This window comes from Trachinotus anak, unplaced genomic scaffold (genome assembly GCF_046630095.1).
Source record: "Trachinotus anak isolate AG129_WGS33_773 ecotype Australia unplaced genomic scaffold, CSIRO_AGI_Tana_v1 ptg000004l, whole genome shotgun sequence".
NCBI classification, from domain to species: Eukaryota; Metazoa; Chordata; class Actinopteri; order Carangiformes; family Carangidae; genus Trachinotus; species Trachinotus anak.
Genome location: NW_027273855.1, coordinates 2480777 through 2498627, shown reverse-complemented (window position 1 = coordinate 2498627; position 17851 = coordinate 2480777). Strand labels below are relative to the sequence as shown.

Below are 17851 nucleotides of genomic sequence, written 5' to 3'. Positions count from 1 at the left end.
ACATTGGAAAAGATGCATTAAAATTACATTGTTTTGCATATATGTCCATTTACAAGTTGAATCCAGGTGGCAGTCCACCGTAATGTCACCCACTGGTTTGTGAGCTGCTGTTTTGAAGCCTTGAGTTTTTTGAAACCAGAAGAAACCTTATTTGGAGGAGAAGGTGGAGCTGAGGAGGAGTGAGGGGTGGAGCTGACCTGCTCTGTCCTCTATCCTGATTGTCAGGCAGGTCGCTGTGTGTGGTGCAGTCTGTCAATCACACAGTAGCCCCGCCCTAATGCATCCCCTGCTTTATGGTCTATTTTCCTCTAAATGGACCATAATTTAAAAAATGAACATCATGTTGTGTTGAAGAAGACTTGAAACTAGAGACTGAGACATAAACTCATCAGGAAAATGTTTACTGAGGTAATAAATCAAGTGAGAAGTAGAGACACTTTCACATAGACTTCAATACAATCAGACTTCTTTTTACAACCAGTGGAGTCGCCCCCTGATGGTCATTAGATAGAATGAAGCTTTAAGGCTCTTCAGCATTGGCTTCACTTTTCAGACCTGGAGTCTATGTCCATTTTTATAAACAGTCCATGGTTGAATCTCACAAGTTGACTCTGCGCTGAGTACTTGTCTTTTTAATTTCTGACTTCATTGTGCTATTTTAGTTCAAGGGATTGAAACGTTGAGGTGTTTCTGTTACTGTCGTTCGTACTGATTACTGATAGAGGTTAATAAGCTTGAAAGAGTGCAGTTCAGAATAATGATGAGGAACAACTACAACTACATTCTCAGCAGTGATTTTGAACGGTGCAAAGCCAAAGGCCTGACTTTGGCCCAGTTACTGCTGACTTCCCTTTGAAGCCTGACTGTGAAAATTGCTGCAGGGAGTGATCTGTCAGTTTGTCCAAGTGAGGGACAAAGGTCTGGTCGGAGGGCATCCATACAGAACATGCTCTGATCAAACATGCATTGTGCAGGTCTTATGAAATATACAGTAACTGAAAAGAATAACACTTACTTCTACAAAGTGATTGAAGTGAAGGAGACACTGAGGCTGCATACTCTCAGTATGCACTGAGTATGCAGCCTACATACTGTTCAAAATGCTCTTGTGTGTCTGTGCCTCAGGACCTGCTGGCTCTAGGTCTGTGTAACGCCATCGGAGGAATGTTTCAGTGCTTTGCTGTCAGCTGCTCTTTCTCTCGCAGTATGGTCCAGGATAGTATTGGTGTCAAATCACAGGTATGAAACTGCAGAGAAAATGAAACCTCAAAACCACCAGTAGTGCAAAGTAATTTTGAGGTACTTCTACTTTACTTGAGTATTTCCATTTTGTACTGCTTTAGACTCCATGACATTTCAGAGGGAAATATTGCAGCTTTTAGTCCACTACATTTATCTGACAGGTCTGTTACCAGTTACTTTACTTTGCTTTTACTTGTAACAGAGTCAATGTGCACTGTGGCACCGATACATTTACTTAAGGAGCACCACTGCCAACCACCTTTGTTATATGTTAAAGACTCTGTATGAAAACAAGTGATATTTAATTATTTGCCTCATGGAGTTCATTATATCACTCTTTTATCTTTTCTTCCTCCTCATCCGTTTCATTTCGCTTTTTCCCTCTTCTGTTGTGTTTTCATCTCCTGTCTCAGGTGGCAGGTTTGGTATCAGCTCTGATGATTCTGACCATCCTATTGAAGATCGGTCATCTCTTTGAGCAGCTGCCAAAGGTAAAATGCATCTAAGATAACAAATCTCATTAATGTTCATCATAAAAGTTGTTAAACAACAGCTCAAATCACCAGCATTTAATTATCCAGAGAATGTGGCATCTTTGACGTTTTTTGATTTGTAAAGGACTTGGTGAAACAATGTCACATGATGCACAACAGAGCAAACTAAACAATCCCCAGAGGAGATTTGGTTGTAGAGCAGCTAAAGTTTCTCTCCATAGACCACCATAGAATGATGATAGAATAATAAAACATCTGAGTGAAGGTGCTTTAAGAAATGTAAAGTCATACTCCAGCTGGATGAGACTCACTGTCAGTGATGCCTCATTGTGTGTCCCAGGCAGTGTTGGCAGTGATCATTGTGGTGAACCTGCAGGGGATACTGGCCCAGTTCAAAGACGTGTGTGTGCTCTGGAGGTCTGACAGATTAGACCTGGTGGGCTACACACTCTCACTCACACACACACATACGCACATAGACGCCATTATTCAAGCTCACAGCATAGAAGCCTGGTTACAAACAGAACCAAACTCCCTCTGATCAGAGGCTTCTCCTCTCTCCTCCCTCCTCTCCTTCAGCTGGTGTGGGTAGTGTCGCTGATTTCCACGCTGATCTTTAACCTGGACCTGGGTCTGGCCGTGGCCGTCGTCTTCTCACTGCTCACACTCATCTACAGGACACAACAGTCAGTAATCATTTTACAGATGCATAGAGCACTTTAGATCAATAAATCATTAGTGCATTCATTTTGAGACATACATATGATCACCATAGTAAAATAAGAAAAAGAGGATCAGCAGCTTCTACCTGTATTTATTCTACATTTTACATATATTAGGTTTGATGTCACGCAGATGACAGATAAACTGTCAGGTCTGACCTCTTGTCTTCTGCAGATACTGTTATTATTCGTTCAAAAAATGATTTGAAAATGGGCTTGTTTAAATCAACAATCATTTACCCATGTAGCCTTCAAGTATTTGCTCAAAGAATTCCTGAAGAAATGTACTATTATTGTTATTATTATATATATTATTAAGTATTGGCATTTTTTATTGTGTTTAATCTAAAAGACAGGTAGAAAGAAATTCTTTATGACTTGTATTACTTGACCTGCAAGTAAACTGTAGGCTCCTCTAAGTACACAACAACCTTTACACCACTGTTGCACAGCATAAAGCACAAATCAGGACGAGATCATTGTATGTGCAGGCAAGCTACTTTTCATGATATAAAACAGATGGAAACATTTATGTTTTGTGAAGCAAAACAGAAAAAACAAAGCAATGATCTTTGCGGCGGGAAAGGGGCTCAAGGGATAACTTTTCCCTGACCCAACTGTGGTCTAATTTTCAGAAAGGAACATTAAGGTATCACAATTAATCTAACCAGTGCCGCTGGTAGGATAATATTTCATAGTACGCACACAGTTTAATCCAGGACCGTGCTGTATTTGAAGGTAAAATGCTGCAATATGCCTCATATCCTGTGCTGTGAATAATGTAATGCCAAGTAAAACCAAACTGGTTATAGAAGTTTATCAATGAGCAGTCGACTGACGAGCTCTGTGTGCTGTGAGAAAATACATGTATGTTTGTGTTTTATACACAAAAGTAACTACACAGTGTGATACACTGATAGCTCAGCTGGTAGAGTGCAGATCTGAAGGCCTTATATTTAACCACAGTGGTCCTGGTTTGAGACTGACTCAAGGTGCTTTGCTGCATGTCATCTGCTTTCCTCTCTAACACTAACTGTAAAACACTGCATTTTTATTATCCTTGATATTTTTGGGTGACAAACCCCTGAATGAGTGAGTATCAGCATATTGAAATCTCAGAAAATGTTTGGTATTAAGCAGCAACAGATTCCCTCATTCAGCTAAACAAACAAACAAAATCATTAAAAAAATGCACACACCACGCGTACAGGATTACAGCTGCTGGCGCCACTGAATTTAACAGTGGTTTGTATGGTTGCATATGGGACCTTTAATCATTAGTGTTAAATAATCAACAATTATCATTCTCTATATCTATATTATAAGAGATTATCAAGTTAATGTACAAATGTTTGTTGTTGTTTCATGATTCTGAAACTGAAAATACTGTATGTGCTAGAGAGATATTGTGCAGGAACATTTTGTCTTAGTTTATTAATTCATCAACTAATTTCTTCATACATCTTAAAAGTTTTATATTTTCTTCCCTCGTCTCACTTGTCTCCCGGGCAGACTTGCACTCTCATTAATATTCCTCCCTGTCTCTCCTGTCTTTCATCTTGTCCTCATCTCTCAGCTCCACCACTGCTGTTTTGGGTCGTGTTCCTGGTACAGACTGTTACAGAGATGTGGGACTCTACACTGAGGTAAACTCTGTCTCACTCCTCTCACCACAACAAGTTTTTTCGAAAAACTTCAAACTGTTTGGTTAAAGTTTGGTGTTATTCATGGTAAGTTTAGTAAAGTTAAGGTCTAATTCCCTGAGGTAATTGATAAATTACATGAAACATAAAAACATAAATCAACCAAACATTGTGTTTCTATCTGCCTGTTTTGTGCTGCCCTCGTTCTTTTGTCTGGCTGGGCAGAGAAACATGGTGTTACAGCTTTTGAAATGATTTCAAAACAATTGTAAATATTCAGAAGATGCATCCCATTAATGTAAAGATAAAACAGGTTTTTTTTAGTTTTTAAAAATTGAATATATGAATGAGGTTTTTATCTGAATGCAGGAAGTTTCTCTCATTTCTACACAGGATCTCTGGAGCTCAGCCAGAGGGACCATCGGGTTCTTGATTACCTCTAATCAAGGCTCATCTCCCCTGATTTCTTGGTTTCTAAAAGTCTGGTTTCACTTTGTAATTATGGGGTGTTGAAAAAATTTTTTAGTTTTTTAATTTTTTGCATAGCAAAAGAAGTGAACTCATCTTTTTTGGAAAAACATGTTGACTCTGTTTTTCCAGTGACATTAGCACTGACCTAAACATAAGGTACATGGAGTTTAAGTCCCTTAAACCTGCATTCTATCTAATGACCATCAGGGGGCGACTCCACTGGTTGTAAAAAGAAGTCTGATTGTACTCAAGTCTATGTGAAAGTATCTCTACTTCTCACTGATTTATTACCTCAGTAAACATTGTCCTGATGAGTTTATGTCTCAGTCTCTAGTTTCAAGTCTTCTTCAACACAACATGATGTTCATTTTTTACATTATGGTCCATTTAGAGGAAAATAGACCATAAAGCAGGGGATGCATTAGGGCGGGGCTACCGTGTGATTGACAGACTGTACCACACACAGCGATCTGCCTGACAATCAGGATAGAGGACAGAGCAGGTCAGCTCCACCCCTCACTCCTCCTCAGCTCCACCTTCTCCTCCAAATATGGTTTCTTCTGGTTTCAAAAACCAAGATGGCGACAGACGAATTACAAACTCAAGGCTTCAAAACAGCAGCTCACAAACCAATGGATGACGTCACAGTGGGTTGACACTTGGTTGAAACCAGATTCTAGTGGCCATGAGAGGAACTGCAGCTTAAGGCACCTCACGTATTGAATATAAACACCTGAGTACAGTGACAGGGTGTCTATCCACAAACATTTTAGTGTTTTTTGTTGTTTTTTCTTACCAGAGCTGGATGAGAAAATAAGTACCACTCTCAGCAAGCAGGCAATTAGCTTAACTTTGAAAGACTGCAGCTTTGTCACAAATCCAAAACCTTCAACTCTCTACTTGAACCCATCTGTCATATTTGGTCTTTAATACACCACAGTCAAAACAAAAATAAATCCTTGGCTGAAACCAATCTGTTGGTTCTATTTTAACCTGCCACCTCACTATGAAAGTCTACTGTCTCCTTCCTCCACTCTAAAGTCCAAAGACTAAAGTCTAGTTCAACAACAAAATGATGTATGACTGTGTGAATTTAATAATGTAATGTCTGACAATTCAGCAGCAGGCAATTATTCACCTCTGCTGATGCTTTCCTGATTGTTAGAGATGAATCACACGGACTTTACATCACTGCTGATGATCTTAGTCGACAGCAGGTGTGGTCGAGCATATCTAAAATGTCATCAGTGTGAAACACGGTCAGTAATGAATCTTCCACATCTTGTCTCGTATACGCACATGAAAAAATTTCTGCGAGATCGCAGCAGGGGCACTGCAAATCCACATCAACACAGGCAGAATTTGATTGGTGCCAGAGTGCAGGATCAGTGTCAATCTGGATATTTGCCAGTTTTTTTTCACAGGATTGAAAATCATGTCAAAAATTATTTTTAAGAAGAAATGAGTTGATGAAATGATTTTGAACTGACAAAAATATTTCAGTAGGTCTATGTGCACACATTGTGTAAACTGACACCAAATAACACATTAAATTCTCCATTGAAGGTCAGCGTGCTTTGTCATGCAGCCAAAACACACTAAAAATAAATCCCTGGCTGAAACCCACCATCTGTCGCACATCAAAACACCAAACTGTCACCAAAGGCAATCTGTCCGGGCTCTGAGCATCAGTGGATTCCTGTCGACGTCTCACTCTCTGTTCTCACCACTTGATTCTCTGCTCACTCAGTTACACTGATGGCTGCCGCATAACTTCCCACTGTGCAATGTGTCAAGTATCTGTCAAGCATTTTCATTCTTGATCCCCCGTGATCTGCAAGAGCAAGGCAGCACACACCTGCTTTGGGTCTATTGCCAGTTACTGTAAGTGCACCAGACTGCTGTTGCAAACTCTGACCTCCTGTGCAGGGTGTCGCTGTTGTGACAAATTATATCCTGTAATGTGTCTACTTATGTCTCTGTTTTTCAACAGGCAAAGCAAGTTCCTGGGGTGACTATACTCTCCTGTTCCAGTCCAATTTACTTTGCCAACTCTGAACTGGTCTTCACAGAGATCAGAGAGGTGCCAACACACACATACACACACAAACAAGGAGAAATTAATATGATTGGAAAGATGGAGGAATAAAGAGAGGAGTGAGTGATGAGCATCAATGAAAAAAGAGATGATTTTGAGTGAGAGCGGTAGATTGATGAGGTTGTAGCTGTAATTAGGAGAATGAATGAATCCAGATCAGCTGCAGCATTCCTTCCACATGAAGTCCATCATTGTAACAGGTGTGTGTATGCACCGGACATGTGTGTATGGCTGCCTTTGTGCTTTGATCTCTCTGGTTGAAATAGAAAAATCTCACACAGATATTTGAAGAAATTCACTCAGGTGGTGTACCTGTGACACGGCAACTGGAAGCTCTCACATCTAAATTTTTCCTCTTTATTTTTTCCTCCTCACTACATCCAGACAGTGAGTCGTCAGAATCCAGCTCGAGTCCACACTACTCCTTCCTCCTCCTCCTCCTCCTCAAACCAGACACCGTCACACACTCATTGCTTGGTTCTCGATCTCAGCTCAGTTAACTTCGTGGACTCTGCGGCCATGGCGGCGCTTTGCAAGGTGAAGATAAAGAACTGGCTGGAATGCTATTTGTACATAGGTCTACATCTTCAGTTTCACTCTGGCAAAGTTAAAATCACCAAAACCATGTGAATTATTTTCATTCTTTACTTTTCTTTGAGTGTGTGGCAATAGTTAGTGTGGTCATTCTGCACGAAACTTACCCAAAGATCATCAGTGCAGTACTGAGTCATTCATATTTCTATGAAGTTTGAGTTTCTGCAGGTGGTGTCTCTTTTCTTTGTCTCTCAAAAAAAGATGTCTGTTATTGTCTCTGTCATCCATACCAGGGATTTAAGACACACAATGCAACTCGAGCGATAAATATTCTCTCCTAGAAAAGACTTACTAAAATGGAAGCCCTTTCCACTGGGAAACAAATTTATGAAAATTTATGCATGAAGATGATACTGTGAGTCCAAATTTTGAGATAGCAAGAGTGAAAATTATTAGATAACCAGTCAAGATTTTGACTCTGATAAGTCAGAATTATAATGTACTAAGTTATGACATAGTAAGTTAAAGATATGAGATCATAAGGCAATAATTTGACTTAGTATCACATGATTTTGACTTATTATTTCACAGTCCAAACTTTGACGTAGCATCATAGTATTTAGATTTTTATAATTCCTATCTTTTTATATATTTTTGTCTTTTCTTGGAAATTGGCTCCGATAAGATACTGTATGTTTAATGCATCAAATGGAAAAGCCTTTATGACCTGTTTATAGGATTTTAAACTTTAACGTTGTATCATTTGACTATCAAACCAAACCAATGAAACACACTGGTTTAGCACACAGATTTGAAGACGCAGTGGGTTATTCTGTCTTCAAATATGTGATTTCTTAAGTTATTTTTTCACCTCAGTTTAAATAATTTTGCAGTGTAGGTGTGTGTGAATGGATATCAGCCATATCTGCCAGATCTAAACCTGCCAATTCTGCAGTTTTTTTGAGCACATTATAACCTCTTCAGTGATTGGCTGTTCTCACACAGACACCTTTCTGCTGATTAAGACATTTCTAAGAAATTATTATATAACACCAGACTAACACAGACACACACGCACACACCTCTTATTGCTGTCAGGAAACAGATGAGTCAGTTGAACTGATAGGACTTTAACATATCTCTTCCTACTCTTTGACCTTACTCATAAAAGAAGAAAAGAAATCGTGCACATTTACACACACACACGTACGCACACAGTCACACATCAGCCTCATTGTGTCAACATATGCTTGAATATGCGTGTGTGTGTGTGTTTGTGTGTGTCATTCATCAGGTTGTAGATGACTTCGAAGTCCAGGGTGTTGGTGTGTTTCTGGCAGCGTGCACAGGTCAGCTTCATCTGTAATCCTTACCTATCTCTAATTAAAGTGACTCGCCTTCTGTTTCTGTCTGTCTGTCTGTCTGTCTGTCTCTCTCTCTCTCTCTCTCTCTCTCGCTCTCTCTCTCTGCCTCACACACACACACACACACGCACGCACACAAAGACGTTATATAAAATAACACATGCAATCAGACAGGTTGATTGTACCCAAACAGTCTCTTTGTGTCTCTTCTGTGCAGCATGCATCAAATAAATACTTGAAACTTTAAAATTAAAACGTGAAGTGTGTGATGCTAACGTTTTCTGTGTGTGAACAGACAGAGTTTTATCCCAGCTCCAGACTCAGGGTTGTATTCCAGACAGCCTGCCCAGGTCCTGTCTCTTCCCATCGGTGCACCATGCTGTCCAGCGCTACCTCAGCACCTTGCCCAGGTCTCTGGAGGTATGCACTGTCTCACATCCACGTTCATTTGTAATCAACCAGACCATGAGTTTGTAAATCAGTTTTATCATTATTAATGTTGTTATTTTGCTATTTTTCTTATTTATCAGAACAGTATTAGAAATTAGTTTTTACTTTTTATGCATCTGTTTTCCACAGTGGCACATTAAAGGGGAACTTTTTTTAAATACAGTTTTAAAATGAAGTAGCCTGCTTCTCAGTATTTGAATCTCCAACTGAACTGGCAGAGGTCAAGTTGCATTGTGGGTAGTTTAAGTGCCAGGTTCTGACAGAGAAGACGAATCTGTGGAATAAAACAGATGATAGCCCGTTAACAGTCTGACAAACGTGGAATGTTAAATCAGGAGGAGGGCAAAGTTTAAAAGAGAATTTCAAGATATTTTAATGTTTATATAAATTGTCATTGTCTCTTCTCAGGAAATCAACTCCGATCCAAGAGAATGTTGAACCTCCCGTGTGACTGCTGCTTTTGAATGTGAATCTCAGCACAGTGAAGTCAACAAGAGGACAGAAAGAAACCCCTGAGGTGACTGATCAGCCATTAATGTGGCAGGCAGAACAATCAGAGCTTCATTTTATTTTTCATTTTACTTTGAAAAACACTCATCTTTTACACTTTTCACACATTTCCTTAGCTCCCCCATTACCTTTCTGTCAACAACTATGAGATGTGATCAAGGCCACCCAGCTGCCAATAACACACTGTTATTAGAGGATGATTTTGATCCATTAGCCTCTGGGTTATGGGGCCCAGCTCACTTCTGCTGTACCACTCTGCTGTCAGTCAGTCCAGGTAGGACTAGTACCTATAAATCCTGGGGTTCAAGTCTTAGGAGACTAGTTCCTTATCCATTAGGGCACTGGGGCTTCCCTTTTATAGCTGATAGAGACATGGAGACAGGAACATGAACTGCAGGGATCAGACATGATGCAGATCAGCCACTACAATAGTGCCCAATAGTGCCTTGTGCAATAACTTCTTGTGAAACACTGCTGCTCTGTCTCCAGGATGACAGTGGATCGACAGTTGCACAATAACATGGCGAAACAAAAATATATGTGCACTGACTCGTAAACCTTAATACCGTTATGGGAAATGGCTTTGTTTTCATAGTCACATCATAATCTCAGTTCATCCTTGTTCTGTGTCGCGCTGCATACTTTGGATTAAGTAACAATGACAGTCGTTTATACAGGTTACAGCAGGACATGGAAACAGTATTACAGAAGCAGAAAAATATGTGGCAGCCTCATCCTCAACAGTTTTTTTTGTCTTGTACAAGAACTATGTACTTTTCATATATAGCACAGAGAAATAAGTCTTTCGTACTGTTTCATAGCACAAATACAATTATTGCTAACTTGATTTATAATCAGAATATAACAACAGTATAGGTTATATACTTATATATAGGAAACAGCATAAGCATCAGACAACATTTTGCAGATGACTATTAAAACCTTAACAAGTGAATGGGCGTGTTTTAGGCTGAATTTTGGGGAAATGTGTCTACTGTCTACTAAATAAGTTACTGTTGGTGGGAATATGATGATTTGAACAATAATAAAAGTACTTAGCAAGAAACAAAAGGGAACAACAATGTTTAAAGGTTAATGTTAGAATTAACTTAAGAGTATAAACCATGAAGTCAAACAAAGTAAATAATTTGTGTCATGTTAGGATGGACATTATTGTTTCCTGCACATTGTAGTTTCTATATAACATATATATTTAATGTATATGTTTGTCATTTAATATGAAAATGAATTATCCACTGACTCACTGACTCACAATTTGTCTCAATTTCAAGGACTGAAACCGGGAAGTGTAATTGTTTTCATGTATAGCTTTTATTTTGTCAGAAAGCTCTGTTTGTAATGTGTTTCAGAGACTTTATGGCTTCCTTCCTTCATTCAGTTGGGTTCCTTCAGTGAATGCTCTGTAAATATATAATTGTGCTGCCATTTACACCAGAAATCCTGAAAAAGATTTAGATATCAAGAAAACTTAAGTGCCAAAGTAAGTGTCAAAAATAAAATGAATAATTTAACGCACAATACTGACTTTAAAAATTAATTGACAAAAGTGTTGAAATCCAATATTACAGCTGAGTCATTGCTGATAAGAGTAACTTGATGACTGATTAAACTATATTTGTCATAATTGATCCCTCCCTATTATTGGCCTCATAAATAACAACCAGTTATCTGGTACCAGCCATGTATATCATTAGTAAGGAGAAAAGTTCATCAAAGTCAAAGTCAAAGTTCATAGAAATCCACTGCTTAACTCCTGCAGTGTTTAAATACGCACGTCGTCATGATTTTCTTTCACTGGCGCTGGAAGCCAAACTAGCCTCCCACTATAGTTAAAACATGCAGAAAAAGTACTATAGGGCTTAACAGAGGCCACATTCAGAGATCTTGAAGGAGTTAATATCCAGTCCTCACCGAAAACCCACAATTGTCTCCTGAGGATCAAACTTCATCAGGCTCCTGTGCCTTCTCTGCTGCTTGTGTTCTGTGTCTTCCCTCCAAAACCCTCCAGCCCCATGAGTGCAGTGAGAAAATACGGAAAACATGTCAACATGTCACCTTTAAAACAAGTTTTTCAAAAACGTTTGCTGACAAAATCAAGACAGAGAAAACATGTTGGTTGTTGCATCAGAAAGTTGCTGTGAAATCAGAAAATGAAGCTACATATTCATTAGACAGTAAAGCATTGTGGAATGGTTTTGATCTATCACCAGGCCCAGCACGCCTTCACTGCACCACTCTGCTCTCAGTCACCCTAGTGACAATTCCTGGCTTAGGAGGCCAGGGGCTCCAGTGGGGCTCTGTATTCACCCCTCTAACCAGCTCTGTTGACATATAATGAGTTCCAACCCCAAAGCAAAAAGATGGGAGATGTAAAACTTTTATTCAGGCAAACCTCACCAGACATTAACTACTTTTATTAGTCTAACATTACCTTAACTTGTATATGTACATTACATATTCATGAGAGTTTGTTCATCATTTTACAAAAGATAAACAAAAAAACAGTCCCACAATGCTCACACTACGCTTAATATCAGAAAATGATTTCTAATGTTTATCAAGCTTCTTATTCTATGGTAGAATTATTGTATATGCTTCAACCTGATAATATCACTTTTTTCTAGTGCTATTACCAGATTTCCATGTTGATATATCACTGTCCCATCTCATTCTATGGTAAGTATGTTAGCTTTACCTACTGACAGTATTACTTGGAATTAACAGCCAAATGATTTGGACAAATCAATTTGTCATGTTGCATTTCAGATGTTGCTATTATACTTGCAGCAACCATGCTATAAAACCGTCTTAGCAGAGGATGGTTTCGATCCATCGACCTCTGGGTTATGGGCCCAGCACGCTTCCGCTGCGCCACTCTGCTGTAAATCACCCCAGATGGGACTCGAACCCACAATCCCTGGCTTAGGAGGCCAGTGCCTTATCCATTAGGCCACTGGGGCTTTACATTTTGCTGTTTGACCACTTCTGTCAAAATACAGTGAGGCCCGGTACAAAGTGGAGGGACAAACACTAGCTTTCAATAACATGACAAACGGGGAAAAGTGTTATGATATACCCTGACTTTAGCCACCAGCATGGGTCAACTCCACCACCACGGACATGACCACAGACATCTGATAGGCACATAGTTCTGGTTTTACTACACTGAGCATCTTTAGTTGAATTTGCACTTTTTCCAAACTGCCAGGTCAGATAGCATTGGAAACTCACTCCCCCCGGCATGTCAGATATGTGGGATCTGTATCCAAGTATTTCTTTTTAACTTCCCATAAGTGATGATGTGACAGTCACACCCACTTAATGCCATAGTTGGTGAAGTGTGCTGGTGAGAGGAGCTGGGCATTGTATTTTTCTTTCTAGCCTTCTTTCTTCATCAATTGCTCAATTGTTTGTGGCCCTTAAATGTGAACAAAGTGACTGAAACACTATTAATATTTTTGTGGAGAGACTGTTTGAAAATGTACATTGTTATCACAGTTTTTAAACAATACTGCGTCACCCCCTTCTCTATTAGCATATGATGGTTAGAATGCCATCTTCAGTTGAAGAAAAGAAGTGATAGAAATAGAAGCAAAACAAGATTTAACATTATCATTGCTTTTTACCACTGGAGACAGCTCTTGGTGAGGAAAGGAATGACATTTGACACTGAACTTGCATTGTTTCTTCTAGACGGATAAAAAGCTGTAAATGCTAATGTTGACTATACAGCAATAGCAAAAGTTACAAATAGCTCCATTAAAGGTCTATGGGAATTCAAATGTGCATTGTTTCTGCAGTTTGAACTATAAGGGCGTGGTTTCCAATTTTATGGAGATGCCATAGGAAACAGCTGGTGCATGTCCTTTAGAAACTGTAAAGGGCAACCCACTGCATATAAGGCACTTATAGCAGAGGATGGTTTCAATCCATTAACTTCTGGATCATGGATCCTACACGCTTCTGCTGTGCCACTCTACTATAAACTACCCCAAATGCTACGCAAACCACTGATGGTGAGGGAAGCTGTCAAGCTGAAGAAGGAGGCCTTTCCTGCCTGGCTGGCCCAGAGGTTTCCTGAAACTATGGACAGGTACCAGCAGGCCAAAGCGGTTGCGGATATGGTGGTCACCAACGCTAAAACTCGGGTGTTGGAAGGACTTGAGGAGGCCATGGAGAAGATCTTTCGGCGGTCCTCACAGAGACCCAGACTGAAGAGACCAGCGCCTTATCTATTTGGCCAGTGATGCTGTGTTGCTATAATGACCACTTCTGTGGACATAAAAGAAGTTCCAGTACAAAGCCGCAGCATGAGAAGCACAATCAGACAAAGTGGACTTGAGTACTGTCTGAGGTGGTTTGAGCAATTTCAGATGTTGCTATTATACTTGCAGCATCCATGCTATAAAACAGTCTTAGCAGAGGATGGTTTCGATCCATCGACCTCTGGGTTATGGGCCCAGCACGCTTCCGCTGCGCCACTCTGCTGTAAATCACCCCAGATGGGACTCGAACCCACAATCCCTGGCTTAGGAGGCCAGTGCCTTATCCATTAGGCCACTGGGGCTTTACATTTTGCTGTTTGACCACTTCTGTCAAAATACAGTGAGGCCCGGTACAAAGTGGAGGGACAAACACTAGCTTTCAATAATTATTAGCCTATCAAAGGTTATGAAAAGTTGAAGAGTTCGCTGGTTCGAATCTCGTTCATTTCCATCTGATTATGATCACTTACACCAATAAATATGTATGATAGCAACTAAAATAATACACAGATGTGAAGCAGGCCTAATAAAGCCAAACTAAGGACCATATGTGGTAATGAAAAGCACCAAGTATGCGAATATAATCATTACTGTTAATTATTTACATCGTTTGGGTTGAGGTAATCCTGTCTCATTAAGTAGCTGTAATAATTTAAATAATAAACCGGTGTTGGGTACAGGGAGCATGGCAGGTGGCGGTTCAAATTTCACCAGTAGAAATAGAAATAGAAATAAACACAAATAAACAAATCCAAACTTACTTCACTTTCCTTTCTTATCCCAGGAAAGGAAATTTGTTAAATTTCTAAAAAGTAAATAAAATAAATGATCAGGACCAGTACCACTCACAGAGCAGCAAACTTTGCAGTACTTAATATTGTTTTGTATGTTTTCAATGAGTAGATACGTACACGCCACCTGTGCCTCCTGTGCTTCCTCATACCGAATTGCCTCCGCCAGCAGTGTGCTGTCATCTAGCTCAGCAGACGCAGAGAGGCTGGGGAGGGTGGCTGAAGGCCCTGTGGTCGCCTCAGTGTACACCGTCGGGTTGGTGAGGGTGGCTGAGGGTCCTGCAGCTGCATCAGTGTACACCGTCGGGTCGGTGAGGGTGGCTGAGGGTCCTGCAGCTGCATCAGTGGACAGCGTCGGGTTGGTGAGGGTGGCTGAGGGTCCTGCAGCTGCATCAGTGGACAGCGTCGGGTCGGTGAGGGTGGGTGATGGCCATGTATGTGCCTGGGTTAAATCTAAAAAACAAAAAGCATTACAAACAGATAAACATCATGAGTAGTGAACAGCAATAAATATTAAACATAACTAAATGTGTTATAAAAATAAATGTTTGCTTACAAGGTTTGGCTTTGAAGGGAGAAACCAGCCTTTGTACACTTTTGCTCAGGAAATTCTGGTTAGGCAGCCTCCTAACCAAGAGAGATTAAAGAGAAGAGGTGGCAGCGTGCTTAGGGGTTGGAGAGAGCTGGGTGGTGGCAACATGCTGCTGAATGGGTGGAGAGAGCTGGGTGGTGGCAACATAATGCTGAATGGGTGGAGAGAGCTGGGTGGTGGCAACATGCTGAGTGGGTGCAGCCAGCTGGGTGGTGGCAGCGTGCTTGGGAGTTTTCTCAGCATATTGCTCTTCCTTCATGGCAATGGCAATTCTGCCAGAGGGAAAGAGCTCAATGTACTCCCTAAAACACGCTTTGTTGTGGGTATGGTCTTGGGAGTCTTTGCTGCCTCCTGTGGGGTCCCTCTTCATTGCTGCCACCAAGTAAGCAGCATATCCCAAGGCATTTTCAGCCAACCACCCGAAGGTCTGCCCATGATAAACACCAAACTGGATTTCAAAGAAACCCAGCAGGTGTTCCCTGTTTGTTGTTTCTCCATGGTGCTGAATTAAAGCGTTTCTGGCCTTGTCCAGCACTCCCACTGGGGACATGGGTGGCGTCCACGGCTTTCCTTTGTTGCTTTCCTTCACCTTTGTTGCTTCAATTGTGTCTGTAAGACTGCCATCTCCTAAAGCAAGGTTCCATCTAAATTAAAAAATGAAAATATAAAGAACACAGAGACACAGGTTTAATTACATTAACTCATGGTTACACTGTAATGTGGATTTTATGTCATGCTCAAGGTATATTTTTCCAACAGCCTCAAAATCACTATGAGTCAGAGGTAAAGCATTATAAGGGAGTGATATGTACTAACACAAGTATTATATACCATTAACCACAGCTAAGCACATCTGGCACAAAGAGGTTTTAATAATTAAGGGGTAGAGGATGAGTGGATGAGTCCGGACTGGAGTGGTCTGCCTTCCTCTCACAAAATAAGTTCAGTAGTGGAAGTACTGTGTTTCAAGTGAACAAATGTTCATTTAAGTAAAACTTTTTTTTTACTTAAATGAAACTACACAAGTATAAGCATCAAAATATACTTTAAGTACTAAAAGAAAAATTGTTCATTATGCAGACTGGTTCTTTGAGGAGTAATGTATATATTATTTTGTATTATAATCTGAATCTGCATAAAATAACATGGCTATATTCTTGTACAGCACGTGTCGCAAATTTGTGCTTAAGTACAGTACTTTCCACCACTTTATTAGACAGTCTAATCTATGTATTCACTCGTTTACAAGAAACATTTGTATTATCCATGTGTTAAAGTAAAATGCAATAGTAATGCTAACAAACTGACCACGGAAACGTTACAGTATTACTGTCATCAACAGGTAGGGTAGTCTGTCAGTCATATGTACCAACGTTAAATTCATTTTCCACCAACATAGCTATGAGAAAGGCTAATATTATCATGAAATCACAAAGTTACTGTCGGAAAAGCAAACTGTTTACAGTGACGGGACTGGTAAAGTTAGTGTTATTAGCTAGTCATTACGTTACTGAGCCAGGGGTTACTCGATAAGAAAAACATATTTATATATACATGTTTTGTTTGTTTTTTATTTGCGAATGTATTCATATTGTCAAAAGCCATAAAATATTGACTTACTTTCGAAATGCTGGTAAGAACTTCAATGGTATTACGTCCTTCTCGTTGTCTTTCACCGGCCAGGTAACATAAGACCGCCTCCGGGCAGTTGGAGACAGCGATTGGTCAATTCTTGGTAAGTCTTGGTAGCGATACGAGCGCTGATTGACCATGGCAGACAAATTGTGGTAGATTTTTGGTAGCAGACTGAAAGCTAATTGGCTGTCACTACCAAGAATTAGCTCGACTCACAGTTGGCAGGGAGCTTTACATTTAGCTGTTTGACCACTTCTGTCAACATGTAGTGAGGCCCAGTACAAAGTGGAGGGACAAATACTAGCATTCAATAACACAACAAGTGGCGAAAAGTGTTATGATATACCCTGACTTTAGCCCCCAGCATGAGTCAAATTTTATGGTTGCAGCTATGGTGTTCACTGACGCTGAAACTTGGTTGTGGGAAGGACTTGGACTGGATCATATATGACATTGTATTCTATGTCTTATTAGTCTATGATCTTTAAAATGTTGTCTAGTATCTTATTTGGTTTCTCATTAGAGTATAACTTGGTGTAATAGTGTCTTTGGTGTATAAGTATCAGTTATTTTGCTTCTAATATGTAATTATATGTGGTTTCTAATTACAGCATAATATAGGTGTATTGTATCTAAATAAAGTATATTTATGTTTGTTTACTGTCAAATAAAGAGCACATTATTTATAGTTTTGTCTAATTTGATTGAAAATATGGCTTGTTCCATCTTATTAGAGTCTAATTTGATACAAAGTAAAGCTTGTTACTTCTCATTATGACTTTTTATGTCATATTGGTGTCTAATTTGATACAAAGCATGTCTTGTTATGTCTTAGTAGTGTAATGTAAAACAAATTGTGACCACAAGAGAAGGCACAGTAAAAAGGCAAAAAGTGTGCATACTAACTCATGAACAATAGATACTTTATTGTCACTGCATATCAAGATACAATGAGACTCAGTTTTTCAGCAATCCACTCCCTAGAGTTGTTTAAAAATGCCTAGGGATAAATAAGTATA

At 39.8% G+C, this 17851-nt stretch overlaps 1 protein-coding gene and 2 non-coding genes across 6 annotated transcripts in view; 1 reads left to right on the top strand and 2 right to left on the bottom strand.

Annotated features, from left to right (window-relative positions):
• The window catches only part of LOC139620066 (solute carrier family 26 member 6), a 34089-nt gene extending 16482 nt beyond the window's left edge, over nt 1–17607 (top strand). The window contains exons 9-19 of one of the 4 annotated variants that reach the window (XR_011690726.1): nt 1126–1239; nt 1656–1733; nt 2077–2172; nt 2316–2422; nt 4035–4104; nt 6566–6655; nt 7055–7207; nt 8499–8553; nt 8868–8988; nt 9427–9535; nt 9645–17607. Coding sequence is in view for 2 of the 4 variants with exons in the window: in XM_071475223.1 (XP_071331324.1) it covers nt 1126–1239; nt 1656–1733; nt 2077–2172; nt 2316–2422; nt 4035–4104; nt 6566–6655; nt 7055–7207; nt 8499–8553; nt 8868–8988; nt 9427–9469 (927 nt within the window). In the remaining 2 variants the exon portion in view is untranslated. Of the gene's footprint in view, nt 1–1125; nt 1240–1655; nt 1734–2076; nt 2173–2315; nt 2423–4034; nt 4105–6565; nt 6656–7054; nt 7208–8498; nt 8554–8863; nt 8989–9426 lie in introns of all 4 variants that reach the window. The other 3 variants (XR_011690727.1, XM_071475223.1, XM_071475224.1) reach the window with 3 other exon arrangements.
• On the bottom strand, nt 12437–12509 carry trnar-ccu (transfer RNA arginine (anticodon CCU)). The gene has a single exon. It is a non-coding gene; the product is annotated as a tRNA-Arg (tRNA).
• On the bottom strand, nt 14044–14116 carry trnar-ccu (transfer RNA arginine (anticodon CCU)). Its single transcript has one exon. It is a non-coding gene; the product is annotated as a tRNA-Arg (tRNA).
• Nucleotides 17608–17851: the final 244 nt, after the last annotated feature.